General features: G+C 38.0%; 1 protein-coding gene across 11 annotated transcripts in view; it reads left to right on the top strand.

The window, feature by feature from the left end:
• Positions 1-27,430, top strand: part of prom1a (prominin 1a) — a 54,656-nt gene that overhangs the window by 16,796 nt on the left and 10,430 nt on the right. For 8 of the 11 annotated variants that reach the window (XM_089134974.1, XM_089134973.1, XM_039648852.2 and 5 more), the window contains exons 2-13: positions 8,644-8,702; positions 9,937-9,963; positions 14,210-14,415; positions 21,937-22,057; positions 22,314-22,377; positions 22,456-22,545; positions 23,915-24,132; positions 24,257-24,331; positions 25,302-25,365; positions 26,341-26,500; positions 26,888-27,040; positions 27,134-27,257. In XM_089134974.1, the coding sequence (XP_088991100.1) occupies positions 8,644-8,702; positions 9,937-9,963; positions 14,210-14,415; positions 21,937-22,057; positions 22,314-22,377; positions 22,456-22,545; positions 23,915-24,132; positions 24,257-24,331; positions 25,302-25,365; positions 26,341-26,500; positions 26,888-27,040; positions 27,134-27,257 (1,361 nt within the window). The remainder of the gene's footprint in view (positions 1-8,643; positions 8,703-9,936; positions 9,964-14,209; positions 14,416-21,936; positions 22,058-22,313; positions 22,378-22,455; positions 22,546-23,914; positions 24,133-24,256; positions 24,332-25,301; positions 25,366-26,340; positions 26,501-26,887; positions 27,041-27,133; positions 27,258-27,430) is intronic. The other 3 variants (XM_039648859.2, XM_039648854.2, XM_089134979.1) reach the window with 1 other exon arrangement.

Below are 27,430 nucleotides of genomic sequence, written 5' to 3'. Positions count from 1 at the left end.
CATCTACGGGACTAGCCGGATTCCAACATATCTTTATGTACGCAATATTAATCTTTTATATTGTAATCCTATTATTTTTAATATTTGACTAGTTTGTGTACTGCTGTACATCCCTGTGTGTGTAATACGCAGTGTGTATACGCGCTTAATGGACCCATCTATAGGCGCACATTACTAACGCACTCTTTAAATAACAAACAAATTTAAATGCTATTGACTTTAGACCAGGTTTTTGTTGGTTAATGGCACAGTCTATTTCAGTTGCCTCACAATAGCAACACACCAACAGTTTCAGACCAGTACGCACGGGTGCACAAATGGACGTAAAATGCATTTGTTATTCAAACAATGTGGTGCAGGATTTGAAACTGAAAACTGCGTCAGACTGACACTAACAAAATACACTTTTCTTACTTCGCACCTGGCACTGCATTGCGCCATGTGTATGATAGGGCCCAATGACAGCAAAGACCTTTAGATTGTTACAAAAAATGCTTTTGAACTTTCTATTCATCAAAGAATTCAGAAAAAAAGATAGTACCGCAAATCAGTATACTACAATTATTTCTGAAAGATCATGTGACACTAAAGACTGGAGTAATGATGCTGCTAATGTTTTTACTGTATTTTTGATCAAATAAATGCAGGCGTGTTAAGCATAAGAGACTTCTTTCAAAAACATTAAGGGTGTTCACACTTGTCATGTTTTGTTCATTTAAAACGAACCCTGGTGCGACTGCTCTGTTAGTGCGGTTCATTTCATTTGCACACCAAAAAAGTATACCAAGACCGCTGAAAAGATGGGTCTTGGTCCGCTTCCAAACGAACCCTGCACGAACCAAAGACATGTAAACCTACAAAAAACAGGACATGATGTCACAAGATGCGATCCTAAGAAGGACTGAATGCTGATGTGGCCCATCACAGTTTGGTTCGACCAATCAAGTTGTGAACATATCCTTATGCCTTTAGGCTCTGTATCATTAGGTTCAGTGTTCAAAAGGCCAATGTGAACACTAAGCGGACCAGGACTAAATGTTTTGGGGGGTTTTTGGTCTGGATCAAACAAACCAAGCGAAACAAACTACAAGTGTGAACACACCATCAAAAATCTTACCAACCCCAAACTTTTGAGTATATACAAGAAACACGTGTGTTAGCTGTGTTTCACCAATTTAATATTATGTGAATTAAAAAAATTAGACATTTTTTTAATAAATCAGTGTTTTGTTTATAGTTGTTTTGTGTAAGCTGCTAATCACTCCAACGTAATACATAGGTTACCTCTACACCGAATTTTTGTTGTTGAATGCAGTTGTCACCTTATGAACACTGTACTGAATGGGATTAACATTTACTAGGAGTGGCAGTCATGTTTTGTTGTAGTGTGAATGTAGTCACAGTGTGGCAATAATACTAAAAAATAGCAAATTTAAGCAGGGAGGCTTCAAACAAAAACTTTTGACTTTAAGACTTTTAACGCTTCCAGCTTGGTGTTATAAGGTAATGAAGAGAATTTGAAATAATTGCTGAAAATGGCAAAAGTTTGGGATTGGTAAGATTTTTTTAATGTTTTGAAAGCAGTATCTAATGCACATTTTCTTTTTAAAAATCTAATCTCCCTTTTACTTTTGAATGGTATTGTATGTTATCTAATCAGTTTTTTATAAATTAGTAGTATTTTTCCTCAATTTGATGTAATTTGATGTATTTATGAGGACTCAAAACCCATAAAGACACATCATTCAGAAAAGGCAGACTCATCGTGAATGAATTTTAAATGAATCTTTTAATATAGTACTTACAGCATGTTTAGCCAACTGCTATGCCTCAGTCTGGTTGCTGAGCACCGATAGCTTTGTTTGGAAGAGACGTTTGGCAGCTCCAGCTCTCTGTGCATCTCCCTAAGGCTTTTGACGCACTAAACAGGATACAAGCGCAAAATGTAGAACACCCATAGAAATGCATCTCTCTGATATTTTTACTTTTTTACAGTATAATCCTCTTATTTATGAAGTTCTCTTGGACGTCTGTTAGCTCTGTAAACCATGGTAGTAATGCCTCTCAGGAATCTTTGGTGACTTTGCAGACATTTGGTTCATTATTAGCATCGACTTGCCATCAGTCCCATTCTAAAAAGATTATTGTACTTCTCCATTTTATCCTCCACAGGATTAATGTCATGTTTGATGATCAAAGATAATGTAAAATATTCCGAAATTGGCAGGATATGTGATTTGCTTCAAAAACTTTTTTGGTATGAAAGATTGAAAGTCTCTTCACATCCTGATAGCAATCAATAAGGCCCTGTCCCAAATGGCAAACTTCATACGCAATTTCGGTCTTGTGGACTTAAAATGGCTGCCGTGTGCGCGTGTCCGTTAAGTCCTTAATACCGTAGGGTGCCCCTTTTGACATTTTATGTTTCAGAAGAATGCTCGGTAGTGCCCCCTTTGCGGGCAATATGAGCCTTCGATGCACACTTTTGCCAAGCCCAAACTGAAGCGAGCTCCACAGCAGACTTCTTCAACAGTCTGATTGGCGTTATGTCTCGAAAATGCATGGGACAGGGCCTAAGTGGTCTAAATGTATTTATATGAATTTATATCGTCTTTGGATGATGTTGTCCAATCATAGGCCGTGTTCCGAGGGCTACTAAAAGACGTCCTGCCTGCCTGTTAATGTGTTTCGCGCAGCCATTATACAGCACGCCCAGCAGCACGTTTCACGTTTCTATGTTATGTCCCCTTAAAGGGACTTTGCCGTGGGTTACTTCACTCTGACCTCTCAATTAAATTCAATTGAAAGTGATTACTAATTGCTGTTTTTGTTTGTTTGTTTTTAACACAAAAAAGCAGTCTTCGAATAATAGAGTTAGTTCATTTTTAGCTGTCTTTAGCCAGATAATAATTTAAACATTAGCAGAACTTGCATATAAAATTTTCAGTACATTCTTGGCACAAGATTGTCATCTCAGCGATTGCTTGGCACATTTCAGAAGACTTGTGCCCTGAAAGGGCATTTGTAATCACTTTCTTTCTCTTGGCAGATTCTAGTCTTAGGTGTTACTGAATAGATGTAAAAACCTTTAGAGTTCTGCGTCTCTGGCGTGCCAAGATAATGTGAGGTGATGTGGCTTACAAATGTATTCAAGGCTGCTTATCTCCACAGCCAACCTTGAGGAGATTTCATGATGAAATATTTATGAAGATATGGTGGGGTTTTTAACTTTAAAAAAAGGGATAGCGTACTTCTGAGAAAATCTCTTTCTTTCTTCTGCACTAGCAGAGAAACGTCTCAAAAGCAAAGTCGTGGGTGTGAGAGTGCGTCCTGCTGGGAGGATGAGAGGAGGAAGGAACGAGTGCCGTGGAGGATGGATACAAAATGGCTGCATCAAAGAGAAGGTTGCCCTGATGAAAGAATGTGTTGCGTGAGGTAGAATTAATACACGTTTTTGTGATGTACCACAAAGTGCCACGTTTTATCCGGGGCAAAAATGTATCTATAATTAAGTGGTTCTCAAAGTGTGAGAGGAACATCCTTAAATTCAAATGGGCTCCGTTGTCCTCCTTATTTCTCTATAGTGCGCTCACTGTTGCATGTTAATAAAATCTAAAAAAAAAAAAATTCTTTTCCTGACACAGAGCTGTCGCATAGCTTCAGAATACTCAAAATAAGTACAAATCACATAGGTACTTTTAAGTAAAGTTTATTTTTACTTTTAGCTTGTTTAATCTGCTATTGTGGTCCACTGACAAAAACAATTACATTTATTATTATATTTTAATATATTGTTTTAATATATTATATTCTATTATATATATATATATATATATATATATATATAGGCCAACTGATAAAAAGTCCTGGAAAAACAGTTTTTTCCAGATTTAATGGGGAGTGTGACAAAAAAAGAGAACCACTTCTACAAACAACTCCTTGCTAAAGAGTATAAACGAGCTTAACAGAGAGAAAGAGGAAGGGAGCTATTAGTCTAAAGCAAACATCTTGATTATGGCCTAGTAAAACGTGATGATGGTGTGCAGGGATTTGTGTCATAAGAGGACTGTGGCATACATTGCATACCAATAGGTGAACAAACAGTCATGTGCATGCGAAGACATGCTCAGATGTTCATTTTCCTCCACATGCTATGTAAGTACAAAACTACATTCAGAGCAACGTTAGACTTTCTCATTGTCTGTCATTTTGACGGACAGGGTCGTAAAAATTCTGTCATAATATGTATCCGTCATTTAAATTTTCATATTTCAATGACTTACCATCCTTCAAAAATCATCAGATTTGGTGATTAAGAAACATTTCTTATTGTTAACGTTTAAAAATGTTAGTTTGTTTGTTTTTTTAAACTGATATAACTAAATACTGACCACAAACGTTTGAATGGTAGTGTACATATTTATCAAAAGGTACCAGGTGTGTGTCATCACCTCAGGGAACCACAAGTAATCCACAAGTAAATGTGTGTCGGTGCGCTGTTTTTTTTTTTTTTTTTTGAGTCACTCGGCACCTTTGGCCCCTCTTTTGTTTAACGCTGTGTGCTGTAGCTTGTTTACTTCCTGTTAGATGAATGGAAGTACAGCCAATCAAACCAGGTCAGAGAGAGAGAGGAACGAGAAAATGTACTCACAGAGGTCCATGAGAAATAGACCTAGCCTGAGAAACTGCCAGCACAGTTTGTTTAGCCTTTTTGAAGTTTCTGGACACTGACTAGCTGCTGCGGGTGGGATTAATGGAGGGTAGACACACAGTAAAGCTAAGTAATATGTTGCCATTAAGAAGTTGCTATTCAGGTGGCTACAATTACATTAAAGCACATGACAAGATTAATTTTTAAACATTTAAATGCATTTATAGTAGGTGCATCACGAAAAGTTGAATTCTGCTTAACCTTGTCATATCCACATCAGTGTCTGCTAGTCGTGTCTCCTCAAATCGCCCTTTCTCACTAAAAAAAAAAAGAAGAGTTGCTTTGTCACTGCAAATCGCTGTCAGTGCACGCACCCTAAGAAGTCAGCTGGCTTGGTGGATAGCATTTGTAAATGCAAGAGATTGTAGGGCGTTTTCAGACCGTGGCTGGATGATATGCTTCTGTATATTTCTGAGTGTGTATTTGCTTGTGCGTTTGTGTGAGTGTGTGTACAGTATGCGACAGCCCGATCGATCGGTGAAGGATAAGAAGAGACGTGCTTCTGTTCCACCTCTCCACACACTGATCTTCCTTTTCTCCTCTCCTCTCAGCACTCTTCGTCATTTTTGTCCTCTCCTTTTACTGAGAATTGTAGCTATCTGGAAGAGACAGCTGGAGGACTATGCCCCACTGATTCCTTACCCACAATTCAATCTGCCCACAGACCACTGAACTCTCTCGTTCTCTGTCTGCCTGGTGATATTGTGAAATGAAAATGCTTTTTTCCTTGGTAAATTTTACATAAAATATTGTAGTACAGCCTACTTAGACTGATATTTTAGACAAAAAATGCGCAATCATCAGCTGATTTTACCTGCAGGACTTCCTGCAACATGATTATATTTCATTGGCATGACAATTAAATAATACATTTAAAGACTACATGAATATCTAAAGTATCTTATGTTTTTGATGCTTCATGAAAACGTCTGAAATGTCTGTGTATTTGACAAGTATTGCATCTAATCCACTTCATCTGTGATGAAAGTACCCAAACACCACGTGAGTCACCACGCGTCACTACGGGAAGCAGAAACTAGCTGACTTGATGGCTCTGTTTTTAATTCCACCCCGACTGCAAGCGGCAACTCTCTCCAATCGGTCTGAGCAGCGCCGTATAAAGTCGAACACACCTAATGTCTAATAAACAATACTCAGTGCAGGAGTCATCTTAATATAAGAAGTCAGGTTGTATCGATCACATGATAAAACAGAAACAAGCCAAACCAAGGTATACCAACAGAACAACATTCATAATGCATGAAATAAGCTCGCTAAGGTTTGAAGGCATCAGTCTGAAATATATCAAAAACTGCTAATCAAGCTATTTCATGGGTTATTTCAAGGTAAAAAAGAAGTTGATGACGGCAAGCCACTGATTAAGGAGTTTCACATTTCTTTGAGAAAGTCATTCCTTCCTGTATAATTAATTCCTCATTGTTGGGTATGATGCAAAAGTAAGTCAATCATGTACCAAGGGATTTTTAAAGAAGATTTCTTTCCTTGAATTAAGGTCATGCAAATTAACCAGGGACTTATAGGGAGCGGCAAAATATAGCTAGACAGGCTAATGCAGTGACTGGTGATGTTTTTTTCATGGCCACATGCTATGATCCCCTAAACATTACTGCTTCTGTCTGACTTTGAAGACGAGTAGGCCTTCAGGAATCATTGGAGGTCTCTGTAGAAAATGCAGTAACACTTTAAAATACTGTTCTGTTATTAATGAAATGAGTTCACACTAATAACATTCTAGTTACTACTATTAACTATGAATAAACTCTGATAAATTAGTATGTAATAGTGCTCAGTTGAATAAGGTTGTTCACTAGCTAATCGGTAACTACTAACATTACTAGTGAGTTGTCACTAGGGTTGGGTATCGTTTGAATTTGAACGATTCTGATTCCGATTCCTCTTTTCGATTCCGGTTCCTAACGATTCTCGATTCCGATTCTTTTAAGAGGTATGGTCAAAAAAGTTTAGCTAACCTTGCTAACCAACGGCCTTTCTGAAAGAAATACTCCTTCTGTAAAAATACTCCTTTTGTCACAAATTTTGCATTTTGCCGAGATTTCGTTATTTTTAGAAAAGTGAAGCCACACTTTGGATCGCCGACGTAAGGTACTCATGTTCGACTCGCGTGGTTATGCCAACACTTCCGGTAGACGCTTCTTCGTTGGTGTTGTTCAGCGGTTTCTTCTTCCGCTCGGCGGACTGTGAATATCGAAACTAGGAATCGAAATTTTCACTTTTGAACGATTCCGGGAAAAACGAAAAGTTAGTCTCGGTTCCAATCGATACTCGATTCTCGATACCCAACCCTAGTTGTCACTACCTTCACTTCAGAATTAATTAGGCATTATTCATTTTAATTATGAACTTGTATATGGTAGTTCTAAAAAGTCATCTGGGTGGAATAAAAAATAGTAGTTATTGATTCGCTGAATTACCACATTCGACTATGCACTACAATTCATGAGTCAGTTCTTGTTAGTTAATCTCATCTTCCTGTGTAGTTATTCATTAATGACGGAACTGAATTCTAAAGTTTTACAGAAAATGCATAAAAGCAATTAGACCCATATTATTGCAACAACAACAACAAAAGACTTGTCAAGTTGTCACTGTAATGGTGGCTGTACAGTAATTATTATTACAAAACATATTTGTTTTGTACAGAGCCCTGAGCATTTCAAAATTAGCTTTCGTAATACTTTGAGTCTTTGCTACTCTTTGTATCGGACTGAAAATCCCTGCAATGCACCAAATGGAGGATGTAGCTCTCTGTCTCTCACTCATTTCTTATGATGTTTTCAACCCACTTTAATACACTATGAGGCTTAGACTCAATCTTAACAGAAATGTGTTCCTCTACAAATGTGGCATTTCTGATTGAAACAGGACTTTTAATGAGAAAAGAAATGTTGGATGAGATTTAATTTTCTCCGCAGGGAATTGATTGGATGGTTGAACAGGTTGTTTGAGAGGAGTGTCTGTAAAATAAGAAGAGGCATACATTATTCCATTTTGATGACACTTTACAAAGACAAACATTTTTCTAATTTATTTATTCATTAATTTTTATAAGGCCAATTTAGTTACAATATCGTTCAAATATTACATCACATTGCATTGTTGATATTCTACTATCTAATTTGTAATGGCTTGACATGCTCCCTCTCTGTGCTGATTCATTATTACGTACAGCTAAGGGACTGGAGGCTGCTCCATTCAGTGTTTTGGGATGTTTGCCATCATTGCTTCTTTTGTTTGTGAAGTTGTATCCAGGTGATTTGGTTGATAGATTATGGTGCAATGGGAATGGAAAACCTGAGCATTCATAATGTAGAGAGTGATACTACAGCTCCTGACCATACTTAAATGGAGAAAAAACGAAATCTGCAAAATACAATCTGAAAGTTTGTGTTTTTACAGTCGAGTTGACCTACTATGTGTTAAGATTTCTCCCATTCATTTGTTTCGTACAAGTGGTCTGTCACCTCCCCCTGTACTTTGTCTCTGTTGTGGATGCATTGCACAGATTGCACATACACTTTAATGTTACAGAGAACTGTTTTCTTCTCATACTGTAATTTGAATATGATTTGTCATTGCTTTTGCTTGTAATCTAAATGTTTAATGCATTATAATGCAAATTTTATCAGCACAGTCATACAAAACTCAGATGCTCCCAGAGGACACTTTGTGATGTCAGTTTGTATGAAGACAACTAATATTTTCTCTCAAGATTGTGGCACTGGGGCAGCTGGGGGCTAAGTACTCGGTGAAACGTTCATCCACAGTAGGCTCGTTGTTGGTGTTTTTTTTTTTTTCATCTGGAAGCTGAATAACATTACGTAACCTGTTCTGACGTGGCGGCACTGAACGAGGCCGCAGCATGCTGACTTTGTTTTCCCCTGTCATTGCAGATCTCGTCATCAGAGTGGCGAAGGATAAATTCGGAGCCATACAATCCGAGTACCAGAAGGTATGTGCATGTGACTGTGCCTACCTGAACCTCCATGCCATTACGTGCTCCGCCACCGCAGTTGAGATGTGGGGACATTGTCTCAACGCATCTATTATGAAACAATATTTTAATTGAGTATGAAAGCCACGGAGCGAGCTTTGCCCTGTTATGCTCTTATTCTGGAATAGCTGTTAATTGCTTTTGGCATTATGGCCTGTAGTAAATAGAGGAAGAAACTATTTGTTGCTTTTTAATAACGAAAATGAGTTTAATTAAACAACAGTTCTTGCTTTGAAGTTTCAGCATCCAGCTCTTGGGACCAAACAAACATATGGGGCAAAACTTAATGAGTCGGTTTCACCAACATTTCCTGTGTTGTTGAGAGGAAATATGATCCTGGATATGCACAGCCCGATTATAGTGCTCAAAGTGCTTCAATTTATCACATTTATTTCTCAGCCTATGTTATGTTACGTCATAATATATTCTATTATATTCTATTCTATTATATATTAATAATTATATTATATTACAATTATTATATAATACAATTATTATATATTATAATGGATATCATTTAAGGTTTTATTTTTATTTACACTTATATTCAGCAAGGACACTTTCATTTTAAATCACTAAATTGATTTAAAATTACATTTAAGGCTTTTTAATTGTTTCATATAAATGCTGTTCTTTTGAATTAATTCAGCGGCACAACTGTTTTCAACATCAACAATATAAAGAAATCAGCATTTTAGAATGATTTCTGAAAGGATCATGTGACACCGAAGATGTATTTTTTTAATATTATTTATTTTTAGGGTTATTCAAGAGTAATTGATTTTATTCAAGGGTAATCAATTCATATATGTATAATTAATTTGGCTTTAATTTAAATGAGTATACCAAAGTATTTAGTGACATTGTATAAGGCTGAAGAATGATTATCTCAAAATTGTCAAACATCAGCCAATTAACCTATTATTACACTTCACTTTTGTTGTTTTGCTCTTGTAACACTTAAGAATATGGAAAGCTGGATACGGATGCGACTGTCGGTCAAATCCATGATTCACTCAATCCCTGGGGCTGTTAAAATGGGTCTGGTTTCCATTAAAGTGTTCTTCCTGGTCCTTAAGTGATTTTATTTGCTTATTTGTTTGACTGTTTATTTGATTTGGCTTACCATCTGTTCTGTATTTTTTTTTCTATTTTTGCTGTTCTGCATGCCTCATCATCTGGCACCTCCCAGCCAGAAAACATTGTTCTGACGCTACAGGTAATGTGTGTGTCCTGCTAGTCGTGTCAAGGGCCAAACCGGACCCAAGTCTGACTGACCACCCTCATTCCTTAGTTCCTCCTAACCCTTACAGTACCCAGCCCTGTACTCATGCAGTTTACAAGTTTGTTTTAATGTAATTTCTGGTCTATTTTTGATTGTGTCATCCATAACGCAACATTTGGTAGATTAAAAATTTGTAATAGACATAGGGTGCACTCAATAAGCTCCCTAGCTTCCTAGCTCCTGAATCAGTATATCGTGTACACATATTCCGGGCACTGGTAAGTACAGTAAGGACCCTGGCTCACTACACATTGGGACATTGACAACAAAACTGTTGTCATGTCATCATCAATAACACTGCAGGTATTTATGAACAAAAGCATTTGTGTTTTTAATGTTATGTAAAGTACAGGGACAATAGTAAGGAGAAAGGAAGTCAGAGAAGGAGGAATTATGACACAGAAATTAAAGAATAACCAATTAGAGCTGTTTAATATTCCATTTAACGGACAGCAAATGATTTGCAAACAAAAATATTTCATTTCTACAAAAGGCACACTAGAAGTTGAATATTTCTACTTCAAACTGTATTATCTTTAACGTGGCTGCTGCAGACAAGAGGCATTGTATCCAAAATCAGCAAACATTTATTAAAACAGGACAACTGAAATAAATCTAGACAAGGAATGAGATAAGTCCAGCAGGCACATGAACAAGAAGCCACAACAAACACACACGATACAACTGTATATTGGCAACGCTAGACAAGGAACTAAAAAAAAGAAACACTGGGGTAAATATACACAAAGGGAAAACGAGGTTAACAAGATAACAAGGGGGAGTGGCTAATTGTCATGGGAACACACAAGGGTAACCAAGGGAACTAACAAGCCACATCTGGGGAGAACTACAAAACATGGCACAAGACAGGAAATAACACAAAAGTCCTCACTCAAGACAGGGGAACACAGGCTGGGATCATGACATTATCGACTGCCTTAGAACCACATATCTATGCGCTAACTGCTACACCTCAGCTCGAAATCAACATTACACACCTTTAATACAGTTTTAAAATTGGGAATATTATATAATTGTATTTAATTGAATTCATTGAACTTTTTTCTTGGCCATCCTATATTAAAATCACAGGTATTAAATGTCTCTTTCATCTCTTGTAAGAGATGGTAAGAAAATCACAAATAGTAATTGGTAAGATAAGAATAGTAAGAATAGAAGAATAGCACAGTAATTGGTAAGATTTCCTCATGTGCTGTCGGCAGTTCCCCTTCGTCAGATTACAACGGGAGTCAGAAGTGATTCTGACGAATGGGGATCGCTTGCGAGAACCTATCTACTTCGAGTGAAATAAACCGAGCCAATGCATATTGGCATGTGCTAATTGCACCAGCTGCTGTGCATCGCAGCGCGAGCATATATAATAAGCAGCAGGTGCGTTCGCATCTTTGTCTTTCGCTTTGGAGCCAGACGGTGAATGCTGTTCCTGTCTCCTGCAAGATTTCTACACTGTTGATTGAGTCTCTGCGAGGAAGCCTCTGTGTGTGGTGTTGGTATCATGGCGCGAACAGCGTTGGTTGCGAACACTTCGTGTCGACAGTTGAGAGCAAAAACAACTGTTTTCACAGCTTTGTTGGTTCAGTGGGCGTGACACTGAGAGTGAGTGCTCACACAGGATAGCACTATTCCCCGTACGGTTCAGCACCTCAGAGCACTTCTAAAAGAGCAAACACGATCCGTCTGCGTCTTTTTCAAAATGTCATTCAGATCGTGCGTTCCTAGATGTGGTCAATGTTTGACAATGCTGACGGGAATGATTGCTTTATCACGTGCTTGGGCTATAGGCACGCTGAAATGATGCTCATGGATGTCTCATGTTCTCGTTGCGGGAACCAACATTACGGTCGAGACTCCGTTACCTCGAAAGAGGTGAAGCCCCTTCGCTTATTCCCTGATTTAGCACTTATTCTGCCCAGCAGAAGAAGCCTACTTCGTTTTATACCCTTGATGACCTCAGGCTCACAGTGAGAGGTAACCCACCGAGCCAGTCTCCTCGGGCCCCTCACTCCTCTATAACGCTTCCCCCGGAGCCTCCAAGAGAGCGCGCTGGGCCCCAGTCATTTCTTTTGGAGATCCACCGGATGATCAAATGTCAGGTCGCTGCATCGGAGGATGAGCTAATGTCCTCTGGGGATGACGACTCGGCTGCGCTGCCTCCTTCGGGTGTGCTAGCATTGTCCGAGTCAGACCCGGAGCTCACGGCTATGCTTTCCCTGGCCGCCGGAAGTGACCCTACACCGTGTTCCGAACCTTTGCAGCTGGAGGTTGGTATCTTGTGGTGGCCCGTGCTGGTTTCAATGCCCCGCCCCAGAGCCCTTCTTCCCGGAAGTGCATGAGGAGGTTACCAGAACATGGACGGCACCTTTTTCTGCCCAAAACCGTTCTGGTGCCTCTTCCTCCCTCACTACCCTCTATGGCGGAGCAGCTAAGGGTTACGTGGAGATCCCCCAGTGGAGCGGTCTGTGGCAATGCAGCTGTGTTCCAAGACACCGCTACCTCTGGCGCACCTCCCCTCCCGGTCGTGTCCGTTCTCGCGGACAAGGCTTTCTCAGCCTGTGGAGAAGCTGCTTCTGCCCTGCATGCCATGGCGCTCCTGCAGGTCTACCAGGCCAAGGCACTCAAGGAAATGCACTAAGTTAGTTCCGACACAGGGGTTATGCAGGAACTGCGTGCAGCGACGGACCTCGACCTTCTCTGCATAGAGCTCCTACTGCTGCCCAACACTCGGTCAGGCCAGGAGGCCCAAGCGGAGCGCTGGAACGGTAGCAGCCGTGGCGTTTTGGTAGAGACCCATATTCGTCAGAATCACTTCTGACTCACGTTGGAGTGATCTGACGAAAGGGAACGTCTCGGTTACGTATGGTAACCCTCGTTCCCCAAGTAGAGAACGGAGACATGAGTCTCGCTTCCGCTGTACGGCCGAGTCACAGTCACAGCTCCTCAGTGGAAAAGCAATGATGTGAATGCTGCTGATTGTTATATGCCCGCGCCGCGATGCACAGCAGCTGGTGTAATTGTATCATGTGCACTGGCTTGTTTTATTTCACTCGAAGTAGATAGCGATCGCCATTCGCCAGAATCACTTCTGACTCAAGTCTCCGTTCCCTACTTGGGCAACGAGGGTTACCATACTTAACGGAGATGTTTTTAGCTCAGCTATGACCCGGTGAGGTGTGCAGCTGCGCCAACAGGGAGGATGACATCCATAGATGAGCCAGTCTGAAGCTTGAATATGCTGATACTAGAGAAGTGCAGCAGAGGGCCAGTGAGACTCAGAGTAGAACGGTCAGTATCCTCATGCCCTATAGGTGTTATGCTATATGTGTGAATTCCCCCTTAGTGGCTAAGCTTTTGTGTAATTTACAGCGAGACTTTCAGTTCTTACCCACATAGGCATGATGGGAAATGAGCTTTTAAAACCACTTTTAGAACATTTTTAATATGGAAAGGCTCTACACTTGAGGAGAAGCAAGGGTTCTTGGTGACAGACAAAGCCTCTGGTTTATTCAGCGGATTAAGCTTATCCGCAGACTAGCCTGAGGAGAGCCCTGCTCATTCAGAAGTGTCCATAATGCCTCGGGATGTGCAAACGGATTCAATGGCAGCATATGGATAAAATGTTTAACATTATACAATCATGTTACATGCAGTATGGAAATTTTGCATGGTTTAATTTCCTTCATTTGAAATGCAGTTTCCTTGGAAGGCTTTTGAGACAATGATATGTACTTCACTTGGAAAAAAGCTTCCTCTCGCAAATGTTTTGCTTGTCTTTTTTTTAAATGGTGTACCGTGAAAATATTTTGTATCTTGTTAGATATATCTTGATCTTCCTTTTAAAATACAGATTAACATAATTATAATAATAACAATAACATTATAATATAATAATATGCCTCTATATTGAAGTAGTCATTTAGTGTAATTGTAGTTCTAAAACATACACACATTACACTCTTTCCTTCCTTTTAGTAGTGGATGAACTAACCCGAAACTTAGATGTCTTCCTGGATGCAAGTCAAGACTTAACTGAGATTTATTTTCCTGAAATTCATTGTGGATCAGGCTTATACTGCATTGAGAAAACTATCTCAAATAATAACTCTTGCATTTATTAACCATTTAAGAAATTCTAATCCGTGAACCTTTGTGTTTTGTGCAGGTGATTTATTATGAGATTGGTTTTGTGGTGTGTGCGGCACTGGGCCTGCTGTTCACCGTGCTGCTTCCGCTGGTGGGGCTTCTCTTTTGTTTGTGCCGCTGCTGTGATAATTGCGGAGGAGAGATGCACCAGAGACAGCGGAAGAACGCAGACTGCCTTAGAGGACTGCTGACCACACTGTTACTCACAACCACCTTCATTATCACGTAAGTTTTTTGCGTTTGCCTGAATGCGCAGGTGAAATTGCATGCCTAACCTTTAACTTGGCAACATTTCATAATTTTAATGAAATGTTAAATCCCATAATGCTTTTAACAAGTGAAAAATAAAACGCATTTAAGATGGTAATTTAAATCAATTAAATATGTGCTGATTGTAAATATAATTAAGTAAATGGCAACAATATTAAAAACGGTCATTTAAAAAAATTGAATTTATATTTATTTATTTAAAGGTGACGTAGATGCATTGAACTTACTTAAACTCAATAGTAAGTACATGTAGTAATGTGTAACTGCATCAACATAAAATAAAGGGTGACCCATTTTTAGAGTGTCATATTCTTAATTTAGCAACATGCTAACATCAAGCTCTATTGAAATCAATTATGTCTCTAATTGTGCAAACATTACAAATTGGTCATGAATGAGTTGCCACTTAAAAGGAAGCAAACTATGTATGTAGTAGACAGCAAAGGCAGCTCAGTAGTTTTGGAACACAGCCTAAAGGTCCTTGCACACTAAGTCTGAAATTTTCGTATGCGTTTTTTTTTTTTTTTTTTTTTGTATTCGTCATTCGGTAACTCTGAATTGTCAAGACACCTCTCAAAATGCTTGCTACGAATGCAAAAAACAAAAATTTTAGGACAGACTAAAGTTTCAGAGGCAGTGTGTAAACGTGATTGACACAACGTGAGGTCGTATTTATTTTTTAACGTGCAAAAGTGCAAGGACTTTAAATCATCAAGAGACAATTCAAAAGCTGAGAAGTTCAATCAAAGACCTCAGCATGGATACTTTTGAGCTTGCAGTTAATCTCCCTGTCCTAAAGTCGCCATGTTCCCAAAAGCATATTGTTGACGAGTGTACACTACAGAAAGAAATACAGCAGGATCGCACAATAGCGGGAACTCCAGGATAGCAACAGCACACTGAATAGTGTTTGATGTGCCTCTACTTTATGGATTCAGCTGGCTGGCTCTTTATTAAAGATTCCATAGCAGATGCCTGGCTGCCTGGAGATGGGCATGTCTCCTCATGCAAAAAACTGGGATTTCAACCTTCATGATTTTGATCAAGCCCTAACTGGGGCTACTTTACACACTGCTCTCTTCAGGGTCAAGACAGGCGCCACCCAGTCTCTTTGTAGGAAGTTTAACTGAAAATCAGATATTATGTGATCATCCTAAAAGGACTCTCAAAGAGAGATTATGGAAATGTTCTTGAGTTTGAAGCATCTCCGGGGGTGTAGGTTATGAATACGAATAGTGTTTGTCTTGGTAATGGGTTGAAACCTGGAGTTTTGTTGACCCAACTTGTCCTTTATATTTTCCAAAGAAATTTGAATGTAATTGCTTGATGAACTCGGGCCGCTTTCTGAGTACTCTGCGGTTTTCTTTTGAAACATTGGGCGTAATGTAGGCTTGATGAATAATTAAAAAAGTGACCCAATTATGAAAAGAAAATTCATCATTAGTGCTCATCTTACTTTTAAGAGAAAAACAGTATATCTTAGGGACATTGTCAGCCCAGTCATGAACACAATGGTGTGATGATGGTCAGGCTAAATAACAGCTTTAGGGATCTAGTACTTGTATTTTTAATCATTTACTTTACAGTTTTCTAGACTTTTTGTATCACTGACAGATATGCTGCAAGTAGTGAAAGATCATTTGATGTCATTTCTGTAACTAATTAGTAAGCTAGTAAGATTTTTTTTGCATGTTTCTGAAAGAAGTTTCTTATGCTCACCAAAAATACAATAAGAACTGTAATATTGTCATTTCTTCAAAATATTGTCAGTAATATTGTCATTATTAATGATAATACATCATTACTCTATTCTTCAGTGTCACGTGATTCTTCAGAAATCTTTCTAATATGCTGAATTGCTGCTAAAGAAACATTTCTTGTCATTACCAATGTTGAAAACAGTTGTGCTGCTGAATATGTTTGTTGAAACTGTGACACATTTTAAATGGAAATTAACATGGTTAATGTTTTTACTGTCACTTTTGATCAATTTATTTTGTCCCTTCTTGAATACGTATTTCTTTAAAAAAAATATTACTGAATATATAAAACATATAGCTTTTCTATGATTAAACGATGGGTGGTTTAATGAATGAATGTGTGAGTATTGCACAGTCCAGCTGCACTATGGATGTCATGTGGGTTCGCAGGCTCTACTGAATTGAATTTGACAGGCCGTCTCTCCAAGCTGAGAGTTGAGTCAGTAATATTTTTTTTTCTGAAGAATCAAAGCTACTATGTCTTATGTATACTGCATGTGCCATTATGTTAAAAATAGATGCTATTGCTGTTATTTACAAATGACCGCTCTCATAAATTGTGTCCTCGTTCTGAGGAAGGCTGCTCTTTAAAACATAATGATACACTTTGATGCTTTTGCATTCCGTTTTTATTATATATTTATTTAATTATGTATGTGCATTTATATTTAAACGGTCCTAAATCAAAGTAATAGTTTAACAAAACATGGGTCATACATTTAGCATTGACATGGATAAGACATCAGGGTTTACATACATTTAAATTGGCAGATTCGTTCATTAAATTAATAATCTTTAACCGTGGTGCTAAATGTAAAGTCGCACACACATTTCGTTGCTACTAGCTTGAATTTTAAAGCCAACGAGACTTAAGGGATCAACCTTTTCCTCAGATGTTTCCTGAAAGTCCTTATATTAGGGGAAGTAAAGTAGGGGCTATAAAGCTCAAATAATTGTTTCTTTGGAACAATTAGATGAGAAATATTTGATTTTGACATTGAAATCTCTTGGTTTTGAAGATGCGCAGTTGGAGACTGTGTCTAGGGAAGACATACTGTATGTAAGCTTATAGCAGGACAATCTGAGGAAAATCTGAAGCAAATATTTCCATTTGCTATCTAGTAGAAACCATTGAGATATTAAAGTGGTCTAACTTGTGATTTGTCATTTCTGTGTGGTGCTCTATGCGTGAGGGACTCTCTCGGCTGACTGTTTCTTAGCTGTGATTGGATATAGAGCAGAAACCCGGCTGCTACTCAGAAGGAGTGTTATGCTCAGGGCACTGGAGGTCACCTCCTCTGCCAACCCCGGGGCTCAGCTTGGAGAGACGGCCTGTCAAATTCAATACAGTACAGCCTGCGAACCCACATGACATCCATAGTGCAGCTGGGCTGAGCAATACTCACACATTCATTCATTAAACCACCCACGTTTAATCATAGAAATGTTACATTTACACAGTATTTGTGCTGTTAAATGTCAGTTTAGCCTGTTTTCGATTTGTTCATCCTTGAAATTTTATAATGCTTGAATAGATCTTGATTCAGTCTTGGAAACTAATCGTTGTAGGCACATACTGTATGTGTAAGTGCTTGTACCTTTTTGCATGTGTGTGTGATCAGAGACAGTTAGCATGAGTGTACGCCTTTTAGCCTCTCAGTTCAGGGTTCTTTATCGTCTTTTGTGTTTGCATCTCTAACGATCAATATTAAAGACTCCCTTGAATATTTTCCTGTTCATGCGTATTGTTTACCACACCAGCCATTGTAGTTGAGCAGTGAAGATAACTACAGATTTTAAGTCATGAGCTGTCAGTAAAATACTGCAAAAACTTAACGTATAAACACATGACTGCAACGTTGAATGTTGGGGAGTCTGATTTCATGACTTCATTCTCAGTTTCTATAGTAACAGCGACTACTCTGATTGGTGGACCTCTCTTCAGGATTTTGTGATACTTCAGTTAGAATTGGAAAATTGAAATCACACTGGCTTATTGTGAGATCTTCAAAGAGTTATGAAAGGGGTCCTTGGTGTAAATACATTTTAGAAACCCTGATTTAAGGTGACTAGTGCCTGAGGATTGTCTATATCTGGTTAGAGACATGTGTTTGTGTAAGGGAGAAACGATGGTTATGGTGACAATATGTCCTGATGTGACTCTGCGTGCGTGCGTGTGTGTGTGTGTGTGTGTGTAGTAGTACAGCTCTCCTTGGCACATAGCTGTTTAGTTGACTTCCCTCAGTATATTTACAGGGTTGTGATTGCAGCCTTTAAATAGATACATCATCAGATATTACCGTCATCAGTCCACCGAATACAAATGAAAATCAGTCATTGACGAGAGTTTCTTCTGTCAGTTATGAGAGTATTTTAGCTGTAATATTCAGCTGAAAGAAAACGCCCACAGTATTTTGGTAGCACAGAATGGAGAGAGAATGCTTTTGTTTGTGTGGTTAATCATGTGTCCTCCTTCTGTCCTACACTTGAATGGAAAAGAGAAATGATTGTCTCACACTTCAATTACCCGCCAGATCTGGCCTACTTTCACTGCACACATGGGGCTTGCCACTTCCATTTCCACAAACATATTCAATTTAAAACTTGTGGAAACCTTTAAAGGAACATTTCAAACATTTGCAAAAAAAAAATGCTTTTTTATTCATCTTCTGGCCAAAAGTTTGGACTCAATTTATATTATAATACCAGTCGTCAACAATAAAATATAATATCTTTTTGCTTTGTTAATTTATTTCCATTCTTACATTTTAGCGTCTTCAAAATCTCCAAGTCCATACGGAAATGCTTTTTAACTATTTAGAGGTTCCCATGTGTGCTGGACACACTTGTTGCCTGTTTATCCAGTGCAATTCATCCATTTTCAGTTGTTTAACTGAAGAGACATACAGTAATATAAATTCTGTCAAACGTGTCCAAACTTTTGATTGCTTCTAGTGCATGTTTCATTTAGCAGTCATGGTATTTCAGTACATAACATCCTTTCCGTCCAGCCTTCTAAAATAAACGTCTGACCCTCATTTTCCATTCGACAGTGGCTGTCTTTGTCTGGGTCAGTAGCTTGGGGGTGTCGTTGTGGTGGGCCGATCGCATTACAGGTCTGTTGAGCACTGAGGAACCAACAGGTAGACCTGGAACGCCTTCACGGCAGGGCGAAATTAAACCCGGTGGGTCATCTTCTGTTTAAAGAGGCAGTCAAGGAGGTTCTCACCCCCACCCTGCTCCTCAAACCCCCTTAAGAGGCATTTATAGACAGGGGCGCTGTGGGACCTGCCCCAGGGTCCACTCTGGATGAATACAGCAATCATTGTGAAAGTAACACGATTCCTGCCTCCATTAGTCTATGGAGACATTCTTCAGTGCACTGAACCAACCCAAGTTATAAAGTCTATTTTTACCATGATGCCAAAGTGAGCTCAGAGACGTCTTTAAAGTAAAGATTTAATTAGGAATATGTATTGGTTAAATATCATAAAGGTGTAGTTAACGACACAATAGTTTAAAAACTCAAACATAAATCTCTTTTGGTACCGTCTATCTGTACCTCAGATATCTATCTAAGTAACTTGTTGTCACTTGTTGTCGACACATGTTGGTATGTATGCTATGTATATTATTTTATATTTAAAAGATAAAGAATTTTCTTCTTTTTTTTAAACCAGAAATTTAGATCCTAAGTCTTCTCTTTGCCGTTTCATATGAGGTTCCCTGCAGAGTTTTAGGCCATCTCATCGCCCTCTGTGTGGAATGCATTTCGCCATCTTCAAAGCCTCTTTGTTCATTGCCTGCTATGTTTTCCCTGACCTTACAGAACAGAGCAGATAGCAGCTTACCAACACACAGTGAAGACAGAGAGAGGAGGACATGGGGAATAAGGGGGTGAGAAAGAGGAAAACAATGGTGCTTTGTAGCCAGCCACCCATTTCAGTCTGTGTCTGTGTCCCGCCCTGAGATCATTTTGCACAGTATACAGTATATAGCACATATCTGCATATAAAGCACAACATTTCATCCCAATTAAGTGATTTCACATCTTAAAATTTGGCCAGTTTGCTTATTCTAATGAAATTCCTTGGTTGTGTGTCAATTGACTGTCAAGTCAAGTCACATTTATAATAGCGCTTTTTACTATACATACTGTTGAGATAACAGGAAAGTAATTCAAAAAGTTTGTTTCCAGAAGAAATTAGTGTCACAGTCCTTCTTAAGTAAGTTCAGTGATGTTTCATTTTTGTTTAAAAAAAAGTTATTAATTTAGTTAATAAATATATAAACCATGAGTAAACCATTTCTTGATATTTCAGTTCTTAAATAATAGTGTCAATGCAGGCAGATCAATATTAATGTTGAATATAATATAAAATGTTACTTTTTATGTCTTCCACTACAGTAAGCAGCAATGTAATACTAAATGAATGTATTTAAATTACAATTCAATAAAAAATCATAAAGTTACACCCTAAAAAATGGGTAACATTATATCATCTTTTCTTTTGTTCAATTTTCTTTACAAAACAAGAATGACAATATTTAAAATTCACTGCAGTATATGTTACACGGCCCACGTTTAACGTTACAGTACAAAATTATTCCCATGTTGCTCCTTTTGTATAATTGCTAATGAAATTGAAAATCTAATACCTGTGTAAGTGTTCAACAATCTAATTGTTGTCTTATTGTTTCAGATTTCACAATATGTTTAAATATGGTATTACTGTAGAAATGAAATGCTAGGTTTTGAACTTAAGTTTAGTCTTAGAGTTTTGAAAAGAGTATGTAAACACGTGCAAATTAGCCTGTTGGTAAATAGCGTTTTTGCTGTGTTTGTGTCTAAGTGAGAAAAATAATTGATGTAATTTGAAATATGTAATCATTCAATGCATTTCGTGTCAAAGTAGTGATAAATGATACACAGTTTAGCCCACAGACTGCTGTTGTGATCACTGTGTGAAGAGTTTTGAAGCATTGATACTCTTCATATGCAGCAGCACCCACAAACTTATCTTTGTATGGTACATGCATTTATGCACAAAACCAAAAGAGTGATTCACACATTTTGATGCATCATGATAAAAAGCCTTCCTGTTTGCGCTATTGTTGCATAAGTCAATCATGGCTTTTGTCCCAGACTGCAGTGAAAGCCTAGCATGATAGAAGACGGTGCTGCCAATGTTCGGCTGCTCCCACAGTAGCCATGAGCACACCAAATGAAGAAAGACCAATTAGGATATGTGAATCATAAAAAGGTACTAACAGAGGGCTGTTTTTTCCTTGAAGTGTCTCTCAGTCTAATTAAGGAGAGCTCACAGTCACCCTTGTTTGTTTGAAATGCTTTGCCAACTGTGTCAGGCGAAGGTTTCTTTGGATTTACTCACAGAGTTACATAACAAAAGTTCTGTCTTCCTGTATAGACCTGCAGCAGTATGATGTTGCCTTGCAGTTCTCAATAAAGCTATGCAAGAGTAAGAGAACATTCCCAAAGATAGCCAATTAAAGCATCCAAACAGAAGGATCCTCACCCAGCTGTGAGGAATATGCATCTTGTAATTGTGCTGTAGTGCTGCCCCCTACTGGCACTCCGGAGAGTTACAGCCATAGACAACTATTGACATGGAGGGGGAGGGACATGTTCTTTTACATATTATGGTCCCATTTTTCCTTTTCTAGCCTGATATGGTTTGTGTTGTTTATTCATCAGGGCAGGGGTCCTTTGTGCATATGCAGCCAATCAGAACCTGAGTTCTCAGCTGAAGAGTGTGAGGAAGCTGGTGAAGAGTAACCTAAGAGACCTGCACACCTTCGCCAATCAGACCCCTGCAGTGAGTAATACAACCATAAACAACATACACTATTATACTGGGATGGATGGACGGATGGATGACAGTCAGATTGATTGATCAATAAATTGATGATGGATCTGGTTGCTTGAAACAATGATCAACTGAACAGTTCAGAGATTATATGAGCATTTCAGACTGCTGCCATTGACCGAAAGCATTCTTTTAGTAGATGTTTTAGTATTGGTGAGTGAGGACTTGACAGCTAAATATATTGATGTGTTAATGTCTTCCACAGCAAATTGATTACCTGATCTCTCAGTATGGCACTGTGAAGCAACATGTGCTGTATGACCTGGAGAGTAAGTATGCTACAGGTCCTCTTTAGAGGAATAGAAGGTGTTGCTGATGTGAGGACTGATGTTGTGGTGCGTTTTCAGATGTAGGTCTTCTCCTGGGTGGAAGGATACAAGAGGAGTTGGGGAAAGACGTGCAGCCCACCCTCAACTCTGCTCTCAGCATGACTGGAAGTATGTCACTCACTTTTGTTTTTTCTTTTTTTTCTCCTCTTTTTACCTTTTCTATGAAAACTGTATATATATTGTAATATATCATATATCAAATAAGAATATAATGTTGATATACAATACGTTGGTTTTGGTAGTGTCTTATTTCACTGTTTTGTCTTTGATTTGTTAGTCAAAGTGGAGAAAGCCATTAAAGGTAAAGTGGTAATACACCCTGACTGGTCCTTCCCGTGACCTTCTATATGTAACAAAGTTGTGATTGACTCCTTTTTCTTTCCCAACAAAACCTGGCCCAGTTATTTTCCCATGTGTATTGTTGTATCCTTCCTTGGTGGAACCTGCCCATCCCATGTCTTAAAACCAAGATATCTGAACGGCTATGAAATACATTGAAAGATGCAAAGCCAACAATGTCATCTCACCTCAATGGATAAAATTTATTATAGCATTATTAAAGAAAACATATCGTAAAAATTTGACTTTTTTTAAAGTCAACGTTTAAGTGCAATAATCAGGTCCCGGGTGCTTCTACCAACCCAGAAAGCTTGAAAAGTGACAACCCAATAACTTTGTTTTTGTAAGCCTTTCTCTGCAAGCATGTCAAAAAGTAAGCCGATCATATTTAGCTCCCCTTCTGACGTGAGGGGATCGTATTATAATATTTCCACCAGTTAAACTGCACGTTTCCAACCACAGAGCGGAGCAGTGTAATCACTTCAAACGCAATGGCGAAAGTTCGAGCAAAGCATGCAAACTCTCCCGTTGTTGCTGCACAGACGAGCACATAACACTATATGACCAAAAAATGTCACAGCTGCCTTATAAAGACCTCAGGGAACTGTCAACTTGTGTAAAAGTTAAACATGACAGTACATGCAAGTCGATGAGATTCATCAATGTAACTCATTTACATATACATTTATTCATTCAGCAGATGCTTTTATCCAAAGCGAATTACAAATGAGAACAATAGAAGCAGTTAAACTAACAGTAGGACAACAAAGTGCTATGACCCCTCTCAGTTAAATTTAACTAAAAATTTTAAGTTTTTTAAAGTTATGCAGATCATTCCACCAACAGGGAACAGTCATGGCTGCACATTTTTGCTTACACCCAAAAAGAGGCAAATTTGGCAAGTGATAAATTATCTGTGTGGTATTTTCATTTTTGAGCTGAAAATTCACAGACACATTCTAGGGCCACCATAGATTTATATTACATCTTGTGAAAAGGGGCATAATGTCACCTTTAAATCAAAGAATCGTGTGGGATTGTGTCCAAAATCTTCAGAGTTGTTTGTGCCTTGGTTACTGTGCAGTCTCTATTTTGAATGTTCATTTGTGTTTCTTTGCTCATTTGTTCCCTCTCTTAGCAATGCGAGACACCAAGGATGCTCTAGAGAACGTGAGTTTGACCTTGGAGACTTTGCAGGAAGGAACAGTCAAACTGCAGGCTAACCTAAGCCTGGTGCGCGGAAGCCTTAGCAACGTCCTGAACGATCCTCTCTGCAAAGATGTGCGCTCGTCAGAGATTTGTCGCAACATACTTGTCACCCTTCCCAGGCTAGAAATTGCAGCCAACTACTCATCGGTATGAAAATGATTTCTCATCTTTTTTTCCCAACGTACTGTTACCACAATGGTTGACAAGTTTTTTTAAAAGTAGAAAATAAGCAGAAAACCAAAACGCATGGCTGTTTTTTTGTTGATTTTAGTTGCCTGATGTGACCGAACAGTTAGACAAAGTGAATGAAGTTATGAAGACGGATCTCAGCCAGATTGTGGAAAAGGTACTTTTTCCAGTTTTCACATGAGCTGTTTGCATAAATTCAGAAAGTAAGAAAGTATAATATTTTCAGAGTACAATAGGATATTCAACAAGAGACAAAAATTTAATGTTGTCCAAAAGTTTGGGGTCAGTATTTTTTTTTTTAAAGCTGCAGTCCATAGCTTTTTTGGGTTAAAAAATATCCCAAATACATATTTGATCAAGTACATAACCAGCCAGTGTTCAAAACTATCTGCTTGCCGTAGCTCGATTCAAAGTGGTAAGCGTGTAGTAATGTTTTAAATTCCAGTGGTACTGGTGGAGTTTCGAGCATATCTTTGCGTCATTACGTCACATCTATAACGTTACACATAAAGAAGAGCCTCAGCTAGTAGCCGATATTGTGTGTGAGGATGTTGGCCTTTTCTCACAGCATTTGATATAATTAAACGTATCGATTTGATAGCGGATCCAGAAAGGTTAAAACGAAAACTATCACCAGTGATAACTGGAGTAAAGTTGATAAATCCGCGAATGACAAAATCTGCAATTGCAGATTTTGAACAGAGATGGCGACAAAGACTGCAGCTTTGAGAAATTGAAGCTTTTATTCAACAGGGACATATTCAGTTGATCAAAAACAATTTTTCATAAAAAAAATTCCTGAGCACCAAATCAGCATATTAGAATGATTTCTGAAGGATCATGTGACACTGAAGACTGAAGAGTTATGATCCTGAAAATTAAACTTTGCATCACAGGAATAAATTACATTATTAACAAATAAATAAAGAAACGTCTTTCAAAAAATTGAACAAAACAATCTTACCAACCCCAAGCTTTTGAACAGTATTATATGTACTTTCAGTATTTTTTTGGTACAAAATTACAAATACATTTTTTAATTGTTTACAGCAAGACCAGGAAGGTATATAGAAATAAATAATGTCAGTTTTGAATGATCTGCTTTGCGTTTCATCTGTGCTACACAGGGATTTACATCATTCAATGACACTCCCACCATGGTAACAGATCAAACCCGAAATATTGTTGAAGGTGAGTTCAGAGATCAAATGCAGATTAGAATTCAGATCTCTCCAAAGATTGATACAAAATCTCCTTTCAATAATTTGAAAAAGTATTTTTCGACTTTTAATAAATTTAAACACTTTACAATAGCTAACATGAACTAACAAAGAAGGATCCTTTTATATAATTTAGGCACCATCTAGGTTAATGTTCATTTCTACATGTACTGTATTAATACATTTTTTAACATTTGAAGTTAACCACACTACTGTCCAAAACTTTTTTAAAGAAATTAATAATCTTATTCAGCAAAAATTACAGTAAAAACATTTATATTGTTAAAAATTTGTATTTCAAATAAATGTTGTTATTTTGAACTTTATCTATCAAAACATGATTTCCATAAAATATTAAGCAGCTTAATTGTTTTCAACATTGATAATAAATGTTTCTTAAACACCAAATCCGTGTACCAGAATGATTTATGAAGGATCATGTGACACTGAAGACTGAAGTAATGATGCTGAAAATTCAGCTTTTACATCAGAGGAATAAATTACATGAAATATATATATATATACACACACAGTATATAAAGCAGTAAAATAGAAATAATATTTATTATATATGACCCAAAACTTTGTAACAATAGTTCAAATTGTATTATTAAACGCTGTAGAAAATTGTACTAATGTTAGCAAATTTAAACTTATTGTAAGATGTTATCATTTAAACATTGCCATAGTGAAAATGGAATAATTTCATTGATTTAATTAACACATGACTTGAATTACAAATAAAATGTACCTAGATAATATTTAGCATGTTCATTCTTTGTTAGGCCTGAGGATGATCTTCTTAGGGAGTTTTATTCCTTGCTACAGTCACCTTTGGCTTGCTCACCCAGACACAGACAATAAAACAAAATTCTCTGAAAATACCATGGATTATGAGAAGCACTTGACAAATACTAAACATACGGTTGTGTCTGTTCTCCTGTAGGGGTGAAGGTTCTGCTGGACGACATTGGATCTAACATCACCACTTTCACCAAGCTCTTCCCGATTCACAGTTCTCTGACCAACTTCACCAAAATGATTACGCACACACACTCACAGATCGAGGACATATACCCACAGATCGATCAGATGGATTTCTACAGGTACTTCACAAGCTCTCATCATCATCACATTGATTTATATAGCGTTTTTTACAATAGCTTTACGAGCAGCTTTACAGACATAACAGGAAACAAAGTTTGTTTCCAGAAGAAAAAAGCGTCACAGTACAGCTTAAGTGAGTTTAGTGATGTTTCATTTGTGTTGTAAAAAAGATAATAATATAGTTAATTTATAATATATACTGTATATAGCTGCTCTGGAGAAAACTGTGATATCATCCAGCTCAGTTTAGTTCTCATATAATGGTGTCAATGCAGATCAATAATATTGTTCAAATTAAATTACTCTCTCTCTCTCTCTCTTCTTTGTTTTCGAGGTAAAAAGTCTTCCATGTGACCATGACATTGTTCATAATGTTTTTTCTTCAGGTGGATCTGTTGTATTACCCTGTGCTGTATGGTTGTGCTTATCCTTGCCTTCAATTTTCTGGGATTGTTGTGTGGTATTCTGGGATTTGACAGGCACGCTTCTCCAACCACACGTGGATGTGTCTCTAACACGGGAGGAAACCTGCTCATGGCGTGAGTTTGAGTCTCGAAACCCATCAAATGGATGTGGTATAAAACAGACTTGTCTGCACTCACTCATTCACACACTCTTCCTGTGTTTCTCAGTGGTGTGGGATTCAGCTTCCTGTTCTCTTGGGCGCTCATGGGAGTGATAACAGCTCTGTTCTTAGCAGGGGGGAATCTTGAGAAGCTTGTGTGTGAACCCTTCCAAACCCGACAGCTGTTCAAGGTAAGAGAAATGACAACGCATCTCGCTGTACGGTTCATTTATAATAAAGGTCTGAGACCACAGTGAAAATCTGAGGTTTTTCATTTAAAACCAGGAAATAAAAAGGATTTTTTGGATTGTGGGTGTTTTAGAATTTTAAAACATTTAAGTTATGATTAAGGATTACTCGAGAT

The sequence above is a fragment of the Pimephales promelas genome, chromosome 9, assembly GCF_988280905.1.
Source record: "Pimephales promelas chromosome 9, fPimPro1.hap1.1, whole genome shotgun sequence".
NCBI lineage: Eukaryota > Metazoa > Chordata > Actinopteri > Cypriniformes > Leuciscidae > Pimephales > Pimephales promelas.
This window is presented reverse-complemented; position numbering and strand designations above follow the sequence as displayed.